The sequence below is a fragment of the Megalops cyprinoides genome, chromosome 10 (assembly GCF_013368585.1).
Source record: "Megalops cyprinoides isolate fMegCyp1 chromosome 10, fMegCyp1.pri, whole genome shotgun sequence".
NCBI lineage: Eukaryota > Metazoa > Chordata > Actinopteri > Elopiformes > Megalopidae > Megalops > Megalops cyprinoides.
Window position 1 is genome coordinate 29,812,125 of NC_050592.1, and position 13,884 is coordinate 29,826,008.

General features: G+C 46.8%; 1 protein-coding gene across 1 annotated transcript in view; it reads right to left on the bottom strand.

The window, feature by feature from the left end:
- Positions 1 to 768: 768 nt before the first annotated feature.
- The window catches only part of mindy3 (MINDY lysine 48 deubiquitinase 3), a 31,875-nt gene continuing 18,759 nt past the window's right edge, over positions 769 to 13,884 (bottom strand). The window contains exons 12-16 of the mRNA XM_036538091.1: positions 10,948 to 11,020; positions 6,297 to 6,369; positions 4,677 to 4,764; positions 3,302 to 3,373; positions 769 to 1,238 (exon numbers count right to left, since the gene is read on the bottom strand). Of these exons, the coding sequence (XP_036393984.1) occupies positions 1,089 to 1,238; positions 3,302 to 3,373; positions 4,677 to 4,764; positions 6,297 to 6,369; positions 10,948 to 11,020 (456 nt within the window). The 3' untranslated portion in view covers positions 769 to 1,088. The remainder of the gene's footprint in view (positions 1,239 to 3,301; positions 3,374 to 4,676; positions 4,765 to 6,296; positions 6,370 to 10,947; positions 11,021 to 13,884) is intronic.

The window sequence follows — 13,884 nt, forward strand, 5'->3', positions numbered from 1 at the left end:
AAAAGACTTTTTGGCCATTTGAAACTCAGGAAAAAAGGATCAGGTAAGTCGTCAGGAACAGATTTTTACTAGCTGTTTAACTACACATCTACTACATATGGTGGTGCCACTACCTATATAAAGAGAGACTGTCAGTGAGGGTGCCTGTCTGCTAAACCTTAGTTCAGTGCACACCTCACAGTACATTCTCAAAACTTGCATCAAGCTTTGCAGTAGATTTCAGTGATAACCAATGGGACGTTTTTCCCATTGGTCTGTTTGGAGTTTTGTGAAAAATCAACATTTATTAACAGCTATTAATACAATTGGAATCCTGGCAAGCCCCTTTATAAATATACACAATGTGACACATTTCACTTTAATTAAATATCCTTCAAATCAAACCAAAACACTATCTGTCGGTGGCAGAGGGATGACAATTATATGGCTGGACCTCTTGTTGATCAGAAGTTTACTTGAAACTTACTGGTGTAAACCTGCACGATGCTTTGGTCATACAATCCCTTAAATAGATGCATACACACACAACTGGATTACCATTTTAAATCGACAAATGGCGTTGCACAGCTCGATAAATGATCAATTCTGTATCACGTCAGTAGGATTGCTTTTTCTTATACTTTGTTCAGTAAACAAATCATTTAGAAAGTCAACAAAAAAAAAACATATCAACACCGGCAAAAGAGAATACATTTGGTGAGTATGGAACGACAACAAAACAGAATTACCTATTCGGTATTTAAGGGTTTTAAAATACACCGAGCCCTTCTGAAAACAAAACGAAACAAACAACAAAAACGAAACAAAACAAAACAAAAAAAAAAAAAACCCTGTACATTTACAAGCGAAATTTAAAGGAAACGGTGGACGACATTGATGATGAAAGAACAGAGTGCTGAATATAAACATTTCTCTGTACAGTTGAGGCACTGCTGCAGGACCTCTTAAGCACGCTGGAAAACAGAGAGAGAGGGAAGAAGGAATTCTGTCTGAATCATACTGTGGTAAGAATACAAATTCTTAACTGTTCCCTGGTAGCGTCACAACATCCCTATACTTTAACGCGTGACTTGGTCAGAGGTCGGGAGTTAATTCAAGGAGGGGGATCGGTCTGTGGTCCACAGCAGCTCGATGTATGGCCATTTGGTCTGGAGGCAGCGCTTGATGGGCGTGTCGTCCGTGCGTACCATCGGGTCCTCGAACCCCAGGACTAAAGCCGTTCCTTCCACGTACATCACCTGGTTGGGGGGTGGGGGGGGGGGGGGGACAAGTCACAAACAAGTCACAAACCTGTGTGGAATGAGAGAACGTGAAGCGCCATTCTTGAATCGAACCAAAATACTAATTCGATGACAGGGCCTGCATGTTTATTGACTCCAGCGCAAATGAGAGACGACAAACTTAATGTCAAGAGCAAATGCAATACGGGTCCAATCAAGTGCGTGGCCTCATACGATGACATCATCAAGTGATTGCTTTGCGATTACTTCCATGTGCAAGGATTCAGATTGCCTCTTCTATATGTATATACTACTGCGCTATATATAGCCTGGCTTCAAAATTCAGTGCAGACGTGGAGCCTGGAGTGGTTTTAAAAGCAGAGGACTGAGGGTAATATGGAACAAGCTGAAGCGTGAAGTAAACCGAACTCCACGTTAAATAAAGGAAGCCATGGAGAATTTTTAGCATCTCATTAAAACCTGGCTCATCTGGATTTCTTGCAGTTAAAAGTTGTTTTCCATCAAGACGGTGCCTCATTAACTTTATCAACTTTTTCCAAGAGTGTTCACTGTGAAGGAGAGCCTTCACCTGTAATTGTCTGTGTGTAATTGCTTAATGGTGGTCAACTAGCTATTGGTTATCTAGCCACACCTGCTGAATCAGAGACCTGTTAAACAAAGGTGTATGGCCATGGCTAAGGCTCACTGTTCCAGGCACAAAAAAAAACACAATTTTGTGGAGCTGCATGTATAATAAACCCTGGCATTGGACTATTGTGTTGACTGGGTTTTTCTGTCATCCATGCAGTTAAACCCTCTGATTCAAGCAGTCACCTTCTTGACTATGCCGATATGAACTCGGTTTGGAGGGTGTTAAGGATTTAGAGAGTGCTGGAAAAACTGTGGGACCCAGTCGCCATGCTGTAGAACACAAAGGCGACATGGATAGCTGACAGTAAATGGAGCCGGAGCCGAGCAAACTTCCCACACGAGCCCAATCCATTATTGCCTCACACGCTTCCAAAGAAACAGACGGTTCCGTGAGCCCAGCAGATTATCTTTATTAGCATGTGCTGGCTTTTGTTATAACTGAGGAAAAAAAAAAAACCTGTCAACAATGTCTGTGCATGTTTATGCTAAATAAACTAAATATTTTCACTTGAGAGCAGGCAGTTTACGTTCAAGATTTTACAGCCTCTTGTCGCCGGCTGCCGAAATCTTCATATTTAGGTTAGCGGTTCTCAGACAATAAATCTATATGCTATACATTACATATTTGGCTGAGCGGTCAAAGACGACCCTGACAGAGGAGGGAGAGATAAACAGCCTGGTTAACAGATAGTGCAGTCAGTTGTAAACTTGGGCCTAAAATGAGACCTACAACAATACAAGGGTTGTTGGCTGTGCCAGCTGCTCTCCAAAAATTCCCACAAGCCTGACACATTAACCCAAAAGAAAATGTTTCTGATCGGATTTAAACATTTTCAGAGATTCTCCAAACAAAGAGCACCCATTTTTCTAGAAAGCTAATGATTTCTGCAGGCTAACAGGCGTCTCTGCCTGTGTCTGCTGATTAGCTGTGTCTGTCTCCGTTCCTGGACTTCCTCTGAGGGGGTCAGGGGTCGGGCGTACAGGGAGCCTACCCCTGGAACACACACTTTGGGGGATGACCAGCAAGAGCCGGCCCCTTTCATATGTAGAGAAGGGCCCGTTTCATGGGTCAACCCAGTGGCGATAACCGCTGTCAACAGATTGAGATCTCAGATGTTCTGAAACTCCCATCACGCTTCAAATACTTCAGTGTCATCTGCACATTTATGAGGACACTCAAGGAAAATGGAAAAATTGACTTGAGTTGGAAAAGATCTGCAGATGATTCTAGCTCAAGATCATCCAACTGGCCTTCAAAAGCCACGGTCATTTTCAAAACGCATGTTTCAATGTGCATGCCTGTTGGCCTTCTCCTTCTCCAGCTTATATTTTTTTAGTACAGGCAATCTTTAATAGTGCATGAATTGTCTGACATGACCGTTTGCCTGCCATAATCATGCACACGAGTTACAGACCCGCTGTTGCATTACCTTCTCGTTGTGGTTTGACTGCTTCAGACCATTGTAGTGATAAACAGGAAATGAGTCTGGGATGCCAGTATCCTGCAAATGAAGAGACACATATGTCAACATTTCTGCCATTTCCCTGTGTAATGCAGAACTATTTTCTTAAAAAAAAAACATCAAACCTTTCTCACAGTGGAAGACAAACAGATAGTATGTCAGTGCAGTAGCTGCTGGAGGGTATGAAGACAGAGCTGACAGCCCACTTACCTGAGGCAATCCCAGAGGCCCTGAGGACTGGCAAATAGCGAGAAACGTCCAAAAATACCTCAGTCTAGCCAAATTCCAGCCTCAGCTCTCACTTTTGTGTTTGAGATATGAAAACACAGTAAGGGCCCTTGTCATTGCCAATATGTGAAACAGGAGCGTAGGTAGACGCGAATTGGATTTAGATTGTTTAATTTCACAGTAAATGGAAGACATTCTACTGAGACGTGGCCCCCAAGGCCCAAATCGCTTTAGCACATTTTCGGTAACACACCGAGAAGTCATGACAACGATCTCCTTGGAGTTTAAAACAACTGTCTCAGGTTATGGTAAACCCCCTCCACTCAAACCCATGTCTTCACTTTCTTTATTTTTTTTTCCCTATTCTTCACTCCCATCCTTCTGTGCCAATTGTTGCATTTTGTCTGTTTACCTTTGAACCGTGGTGATTCTTTAGGATCAGGAGCGCCGATGAGCGCTGAGCATGACGTTACCCAGAAACGCCTCTGAGGGGACGTGACAGACCTGATTCATTATTGAGGCTGTTTTTCCATTAGGCTATCATCGGCTGAACTCTGTCCTCCGCCGCCGCGCAGATGTTTCATACCCGGCACAGCGTGTAATGGAGGTGAAAGAGGATCCGGGGGAGAGGTGGGCTGGGCGCGCGGGCGCGGGGAGGGCCGCGGGCCGCGTGCCGTCTTCCCGGCGATGCCAGCGGCTTGGCCGGCGGCCAGCATGTGAGCTCGACATGTTTGCACAGTAATCCAGGTGAGCTTAGGCGGCTGCGCTCGCCTGGCGATCTGACCGACTGTGCAGGGTATACAAAGCAACAAGCGGCGGAGAGACGAACCGCCAAAAAAATAAAATAAAAAAAAAACCTCACATCTGGATTTTCTAGAGCCTGTCAAATGTCCTCAGGATATCACGTTACCCTCCCCCGAATCCATAAAACTTCACTTGGACTACGCGCCGCCCCGGGCCATCACGGAAAGGTGAGAAAGCAAAGGAGCGCTCCTGCGCTCTGCTGCAAAACCGACGCAGCTGCAGCGACCCTGCAGAGCTGCAGCACCACGAGGCCGCAGCACTCGGGCTGATATGGAAATGGCACGCTTCCAAAACAAACAACTTCCATTACCTGATCAGGGAAAAATTCCAGTAGAAAGGGCCCCAGTAACACAATGCCCAGTCCTTCCGGGTCCAATTTGTTCTTCATAAGGTTTACACTGAAACACAGACACAAACCACATCTGTAAGAAAAGTCGACAAGTTCTCCTTTCACAGTTAGTAATTATGCACGTTGAAGCAGATTGTTGTCAAAGTAAACAAAGTCCATAATATAATTTATTACATATCCGGAGAACACTGAGGATGGCGTGTTCGGATACTAAATATAACTGTCTACGGAAATTCCTGGAAGTTTGAGCATTATTGTTTTTAAAGCAGTGCCACTGATAAAATGGAGAGAGAAATTTCCTTTTAAAGACAAATCTGTTGCAAAATCTAAGCTGAGCTATTTGCTTAATACCAGATACAGCCAGAAAGAGATAACACCAGTAGTAAGATGTAATTCACAATGATAACTCTCAACCTGAAGTAATAAAGAGCACATATTTGAAAACCACATTCTTATCCTGGGGCACAAGTAGCTGTGCCTGCCAAGGTATTATATACTGAACCACTATTGTTTTGTTAGCAAGAAAACAACTTACTGTTTGAAACACTTCAAAGTGGCCATTTCAGTTACATACAAGAACAATGAGAGTTAAGGCTTTAAGAGATCTTAACATCTTAACCAGGAGCTTTAGGGGAAGGGATGGGCTTCAAACAGCACTCAGGAAAAGTATTTTATTCTAAACAGGGTTGGACACAGGTGTTAGAGACATTTCAGCTTTTACTCAAATCCCTGCCTTGCTTTCACAAGGCACGTCTGCGGGCAGGCAGGGTGTCTGGTGAACAAATTAAGATACTCTCACAGAAGCAGCCCGGTTTACAAGGGCGCGATGAAAAAGCAGTCCCTGTTTGATGGCGCTATTGAACTGCTCCCGCATCTGTGAACTCAACCGTTTCTGTGGAACGTGAGTGAAACCTGAGAGGAGGAGCTCAGCAGGACCCTCGGCCCTGGGCCACTTCACAGACCTGCGGGGCTGGACATCCTCAACGGTCACGTACCACCATGTGCAGGTGGTTCCACGCCTCTTCCTAACCCAAAGAAGAGGCCTGCGTCCTGCACAGCGGGCTATTCTTCCATGCCTGCAGCCTCTTTTTGGCAGCGCTACAATGTGCTGGCTAATCCACCTCAACCTTGGCGCTCCTGATGTAGTCAAGTAAATATCTTCATCAATTCAATTGCTTTAATGGTGTGCCCCTCAGGAATGTCATGTGACCAGCAAAACCTGGCACATCTTGCCTAGTCACCCCTCGAAACACTAAGGATTACTTGCTTTCATCGTGTGGGTGACTGGCAGTCTATCTTAGCTCAAGCCGTTAGCGACAGCTCTAACTGTAAACACACGTATGGCCTGACTGCCCTCTGTGCTTGCTCAAGCACACAGAGCACTGTGCCTGTGCTCATTTAAACTCAGGGACGGGGGCCATCTAGGGACTATTACCCCTTGGGCTTCCTAACCATCCCAACCATAGAGACTGTGGGGTGGTGTTGGATGAGGGGAGGTACTGCAACCCCAGATGGCTGGGGAGAGATGAACAGTATGTGCTGGGCTGACACTGTGGGCACACCCCTGCCAGAACTACTTACTATTCCGGCTCCGAGACAAGATCCAGGGCCTTCATCACGTCCTCCAGCAGCGTATCGGGTATGAAGCCATTATCTGCAGGGGAAGAGGAACAAAGACAGATGGAGAACTGCTTTAGAAATGCAGGAGACCTGAGGCGTCGGAGCCAGGAGTCCGATCCTAAACAAACAGAGTCACTCACTGGAGACCACCTGACTAACAGCTTGGACCAGCTGAAGGACATTCAGACTTTCATCCGGATTACCATGGTGGTCAGATAGCCTTTCTCTTAAAGAATTATATCAAAGAGGATGGCAGGTCTTCAACTGGCTGTGGAGAAAATGATGACCTAATTAAATAGGCAATGTTTTATGAACATGAGCTTGAATTCCCAAGAGCCGAGTCATGAATCAAGGTCACTTAGTTTCTGCTTCTTATCTGGAGGAAGCTCAGACTGGAATTCCACAAACACCCCTTGGGCCTTTCTACCTGCAGACCAGGTTAAAATGTGTGTTAAATGTTAAAATTGTTCAAATTCAAACGTACCGCGTGAAAAATGCTTTGTAATTGCAAAGTGATCGATGTACTTTTATACTAGCTTTTTAGTCAGTCTGAGCAGCAAGCAGTAGGTTATGCTGAGTTACATGTTCATAACCCCTGACCCCCCCACCCCCACATCCCTCCTATATGTTGCAGGAGTGTGAAAAGAGATACATGTCACGTGATCAGAACTGTGTAATGTCCCATGCCGCCTCGCATAAAAGGGTCAGGTCAAGCATTATACAGCAATCAGAGGCTGCAGGACTTCAAATTACTCCTGTATGTAACTCGACCCTAATTTCAATTTGGCGGATCCCTGTCCTGGGTCCGGCGAGCAGGTCAAGCGTATCGCAGGATGTTTGCAAATTAACCCGCAAAGGGTCCCAGACCGTGAGATATGATTCCTCCTCTCTCAGCCCCTTCCATTACCTCTCGCATAGATCTGCATTTGCAGGGCCTGACCTTCCTTGGAGCCTCCCCGTGCAAACAAATGCGCTGAAAAAATTGTGAAAAATCACAGTGTCGCTTAGTTTTTTCCCTTTAGGTCTGAACAGAGATGACCGAGAGGGACTGAGCTGGCAGGGCCAAAACGAGTCGTCACGGAACCTGGGACTACCATGGTAACCGCATATTGTTCAGAATGAGCGCGCTCGGTTACGAGACTCAAGCTGACGTCCCTTCTGGAGCTCCGCTTTTCAAACAAAAGGGAAGAGTTCCATGTGCTCCGGACTAGGATGCCAAGTGTTACCTCACTGCTGTCCTGTAAAGCAGAGACGATGCACTCTGTCTATCTCACATCTAAAAGGTCATAATTGAATGTATTAATCCATCATGTATTTGGCTCTATAGTATTAGCACACTGCCTAGATATTTTTTATATGGAAAAGATGTCAGCTTTCCTGACAGTTCCTTTCTTCCTTTCTTTTTTAACATGACCTGTTTCTAATACTGTATCTTACAGTACCAGAGGAAGAAATCTCTTGGTTACTAGTAAAATAGCAGGAGTAGAGCACGACTAGCCTGATTAGTTTCCTGTAAGCATGGCTGCATTTCTCTGTATGCGATCCCTACCCCAGAAACATCCATTACATGAGTGATTACGCCCCTGCGTTATTCAGGAAGCCTACGATGGGATTTCTGATGAGATCCAGGAGGGAGAGGGTTAACAGAGAGATTAATGTAGATCCTCATTCAGCGCTGAGGCCAGCGGAGTAAACCAACAAACACAGGGATGTTCCCAACGACTGTCCTCCTCTGTCCCTCCAAGAAAAACAACCACCGACAGAAACGGAAACTGGCTAAAGGGAGCAGCGTTCGGGATCCTTGAGAGAGCGGTGGTGAAGGCAGGGGGGGTGGCTGGTAAAGGAGGTCCGCTGCCCTCGTTTCAACGGCGAGTCTCGCTTTCTTGGCACGGCCCTAAATTGCTCTTTCAATGCGCAACGGCGGTCTGGTCTGTTTACATATTTGGTGTCAAGGCAGACAAGATCATTTTCAGCTGGTGCGGAGAGCCGCTGCAGGAGGAAAATCACTCAGCTTAGCGCTCTCTCTCTCTCTCTGCGCGCATTCTTAAAACACATAAGGCGTGCCAGAGACTATTACTGATCGGAGGCCAGCTGGACTCGGTTTAACCCCGCAGCTAACTAACCACAGCGCGACTCCTGACAGTCCAGGAATTGCGCGGTTTGTTCTGCGCGTCCAGCGGCGGACCGCAGTGCGCCGCACGCCGCGCCGCCGCCGCCAGCTCGGGAGGACTGCATCTGACGCTCAGCCCCGCCGCGACCTCCGCTCCGCCGCCTCGCTAAGCACCGCCGCCGTTCACGGCGTCTGCAAAAGTTTCCACAAACACGGCACGCGGTGCTACCTCTGCGCCCCGCGGGGCGACACTATCACAAATGACGGCAGAATTTTGGCAAAAGCCAGCACTGTATGGGTGCTGGGGCAGCTGTGGCCTCATGGGATCAAGAAATGTGTTACAGACTCCCGAGTTTTCAATCCTTTATACAAATATGTACGTCACTGAAAATGCAAGAACAAGACAGGAGAGGGTGGGTGACTTGCTAAAAACACATCTTTTGCTGCAGAGAGAATGAGCCACAGTTTTTGTCAGTTGCTTTTGTAACGAGTGATGCGATGTTCTTAATTGCTTAGATTGTAATAAGGACAATTAACTACGCACGCTTCCAGCTTTCAGGTTTTCAAAGTACGAGAAACAAAGCCATGCAGTGTCTGCCTCTGCGTTAACACGCACACATTTTAACCTATCAATGCGACACGGGTTCTCTAGGTTTGAGATACGTTTTCTATTGCACTCCACAAGACCCAACCCTGAAATGTTAAAGAGTCCCTGTAATGTAGGTGACCGACTTTTGAATGAGGAAACGGCCCACAGGTCTGAGCATTAATTCTATGACTGACGCTATTTTAAGAGGAGGGTTGTTCACACGGTTCCCTTTACTGTCCTGTCGTCAGATAGACGTTAATGCAAAACAGTCCCCGGAGCACGGGCAGGCATGCAAAGCGGCATATTGTTCTCATAAACACACGAGGCACAAGAATGTTGTTTACTGCATTAAGAAAAGATTACGCTTCGATTCCTTTTGGAACATCCTGTCTTGGGGGGGGGGGGAACAAAAGAACAGAACACAAACCAGAGGGGCGCATTCAAGAAGGCACACGCGTCAAACATGCTTGTTGTCCGGGGAAGTGTGGCACAGTGGGATGCGGCGGGCGATTGCCATAATTATGGCTCACATGGCAATTATGTGGGCCTGAATATGAAACCTGCCTGGTTCTGCATTCGCCGCTCCCCTGCGTGACGATCACGTGCGTTTTGTGAGTCATGCAGCCATGTCTCCCACTTACCTTCCGGTGCGAAGAGAAACCAGAGGGAAGCAATTAAGAAACAGCTGTGTCTTCGAGGCTCTGAGCCCAGCGCTTGAAGCTGAGCCCTAAATGTCCGCACTCTGCCGGTGTTAAAAGGGCCTGCCGTATCCGGCCCTTTGTTAGCTCCAGCTCTGAAAGCGCAACACTGTGACCGTGTGGCAAAAAGTCTACCGGGACACTGCATAAAATTAACTGCCGTTTTTTTGGATCCGCGTGTTCAAAAGTTATGCTCGTTGATTTCTTAAGGGAGTAGAGAGTAGAGAGGAGAGTAGAGCTAAACGGCCCAGATCAGTATGTTAACCTTTTTTTACAATGACCAAAGAGTTAACTGTGTACGTGTGAGGGGGGTTGTTCCTACAGTAGTTATCCATCAAAGCTCACTGCGGGCCCACATCAGAAATAAACACAGAGCATTGCGTCTCGATGAAACTCTTCCAGATACGTCCTTATGAAAATAATCCTGACTCCTGCTGAGAGGTAAGGACGGTGAAGAGCGCTGCTCCTCTCTACAAATTACTTCAGACGCCGCTTTGAAAAGGCACTCGGCAGGGGCATTAAGAGGCGGAAAAGCGGCTTCGGCCTCCTCTCTCCCTTTAATAAGTGCAACACAAATAAAGCGCTGGAGTTGTGGTTTCCTGCGTGGTCAGCCTCGGGTTAGGTGCATTAGCGCCGGGCGCAACTTCTCCTCACCCCTCTGTAAACAGCAGCAGATCCTTTGATTAAAGCGCGAGGGACTTTAAATGAAAAAGGGGGCTGGTTCACCCGCCGTGCCCCGGGACAATAAGACCTGTAATCCCCCCCGCCCCTCTCCGGGTCACTTCTGCGGGGACGGTTGACTCAGCTGCTGGGACAGATCTACCGCACATCCCCCCCCCCCCCCCCCCCCCGAACAGCGGCTCTCACGGGACGCTCAAGATGTAAATGCGATGAGTTGAACCTATGTACTGGGCAAGGCATGCGTGGCTAGGGCTACATCAGAGCAGGAAGGAGCACACACTGATTTAACCGCCTGCATTCCATGTGGGACAGCCCGTATGCAGCTTCATCGGGTTCAACGATTCACAACACTCCTGGTGTGATCAAACCCTCGGCTGCTCAACTGTGCAGAAAAAGGTCTGGATCAACAGGTCTGTCTGCTAAGTTGTCTTGACCGACGCTGGGCATGTGACGGTAACACTGAACGTCCCACGCCACAATTTGAAATAACTATCATTTGGATTTACAGGTTAAAGGAGCAACAGGCCATCTTACCTTCTGGGTCGAAGGTCTGGAATACCCTTCGGGCTTGTTCTGATGGCGACTCTGGGGCAACCAGGGACATCTCCTACAACAAAGAGGGGAGAAAACATTTACTGCAAGCTCTAGCAATTTCCTGGACCTGGCTGCACTGAAACGCAGTTTCTGGTGACAAAGTATGAATTGAATGCGCTTGGTTCCTAGTGCAATTCACCATGCAGTGTTATAAAGTGAAGTGAGCTCTGCACACTTTGCATTTCAAGCGTTTTACAGACATGCAAAATTTCCAATTTTAATTCCATTCTTGGTTCATTTGTAGTCTACACCATTGTACGAGATCTTGTTTGTATGTGGTAATTTTTGCATGTTTGCTGGTGCACAGTAATTGGAGGAGGGTTAGGGTGCCCAATGCATCATTTTTGTTAGCTTGCCTTGATTGCAATCACTCCCCCTATTCGGAATGCACGAGTACGACTAATACAGAAGTGTGACTAACAGATTTTACGGTAACTCAGGCGACTGCTCCGCACGCAGCGTGACTAACACACATTTACATCATTCACCAAGACAATCAGGATAAGAGAAAACAGACAGAGACGGAAACCTGTGCGCTTGCAAGCTGCAGCCCTTCTCAGCGGCCGCACCGCGAAGCATGTGTCCACATCGTGAATGCATGCTAACAAGGCCCGTTCGCAGTTATTAACTGATCAAAAGGCAGGCAGCCATGAAGCAGTTCCCCCTCTGAGCTTACCATTTAAATCAAGCGTCACCTGATGTTCACTCAAATCAAAACACAGCCTGATTTGTGGTAAACAAGTAAAACCCAGCATATACTCCGGACTGTTTTTGAATGACAATAAGTCACTGTGTTTCCGGGTTTCGGCTGCTGATGGGGGAACATGGGGGAAAAAAAATGCGGCCTGACAGATTCCATCTCGGCCCGATTGTGTGAATTCGGACAGCGCGGAGGAGCTTGCCAAGATGGCTAACAGAACAGGCTGTTTGAAGAGTCACGAAAGGCCGAAGAAACCCCCCACAATGGCAAGACGCTGGGCAGGGAGCCGTCACTGCGGTGGGCCTGCTGGTTTCCTGAGAATGCATGCGGAGGGAATGCAACTAGGACACATGTTTCCTCATAAAGAAAACAGGGTCGTGGAAAGGCACCCTAGGGCTGATCTGTTAGAAAATCAAACACAGGGAAAGTGCCTGGATGGACATGCAAACATGTATAAATCTGTCTTTTAAGGGTGACTGACTTGGTATGCATTTGACATGCATTGCTGAGAGGCGGACCCAAGTTAACTCTCAAATGCTCCCTTATTGCAGAAAACTTTGAATCAGTTTCAGATTCCAAACAGATACACGTGTTCAACGGTAACTGTAAGGTGAGCCACAGATAACCTTTCGGAGAACAGTCTTTCTGAGAAGTGTTCTTTTAACCCCTGAACAAATTTTACTTTAACCAGAGTTAATCACTATGATACCAAATGTCACTGCAAGCACCGGAGGCCCAGCTAAAAAAATGATCAAACAGGGCTAATGAAAATGTACCTTGCTTGAAATGGACGGAATAAAAGGGGGGCCTTCATTGGCAAACTGACAGAATAAATATGCATAATAGAGAACTGGTAATAACCTTGTTCCACAAAAAGCAACTAAATGGTTAATTTTCCCAAAGGTACAAGAAATGACAATTACATGTTATCACAGGAGGTGGGTGTGTGTGGGGCAAGGGGTGGGTGGTGGGTGGACTGAAGTCAGTATCACTGTTGTTGAAATAACCCAGTGCAACTGATTGATGTTCTCACCTTTGTGTGAGCCGAACTGTGTCCAATTAAAAAAGCCTGTTTTCTCTGCGCCCTGCAAACAGGGCCCCCCATGGGCTACTTCAGTCACTCGCAGCCCCACTCTGCTGAACTTGAACCGAGCGCTTCAAAAATAACTGGCCTCTCGAAGAATGTTTACCAGAGCCGCTTCTTACACAAACAAAATTGCCTTATTGAAAATAAACCAGAAGTGTATCCTCGCAGCATGGATTTATTAAAATGCCAGCCTCTCTTCCTAGAATTTCATAATACAAAGAGATATTGCGATCCTCTGCGGCTTCAGGGAAGGAGAGGGCGAGAGCGCACAGCTGCTGGTGGGTCAGCGAGCGGCAGAATGTTCTTCAGGACCTCAAGAACAAATGCTCCTAGTATTTATAGTTTAAAGCAAAAAATAATATACTTCTTCCTGAATCCAGCTGCAGAGTAGAATCCTCTTCTTTATGGCTCTGACGATTTGTTAGTTTTAAATTCTACATTACTCAAACAGTTCGTAAATATGTGTGCCTTTAGAGGGGAAACACTTACCGTTTTACTCTTTTCGCGGGAAGGGAAAAAAATGTCGGCAAGGCTAGGCATGCACGCGTCTGTGCGGATGTTCAAAATTTTTTGCATAAACAGTCGGCATGACAAATTTCATTTGGGAATTACAGGCTTTGGTTAGCTTTAGCATCAGCGCACACAGAGAGGTCCAATAAGGGCCGAGCCTTAACTCAAACAGAGCAGGTAACGGGACCGAAGACAAACAATCTCTGCTAACTGTTTATAGACGACGCATGGAAACATTCCTTGAAGTTTACGATGTGAAATTACCGGCTTTCGGGCCGAGACTTCCTGCGCAGTGCAGAAACACATTTTCGCTAATTACCTGCACGTACCTAATGCATATAGGCCTGCATGTGCCTTAGCCATCCGCCATCTAAGCGGATTGAGAAGGACACGTGTCTCCTGGGCTTCAGGGCTAACGGCCAAAGCACCAGGTAGTGAGGTTGGACCCTCTCCCCTCACAATACAAGGGCAGAGTCCAACTTTGCAGTTTGTCGACCCTTATTCTCTCCATCCAAGACATGAGTATGTATGTGGTGTGCCGTGTCAGTGTCGTCCCCATGCCTGTACTCGACTGGTCAAT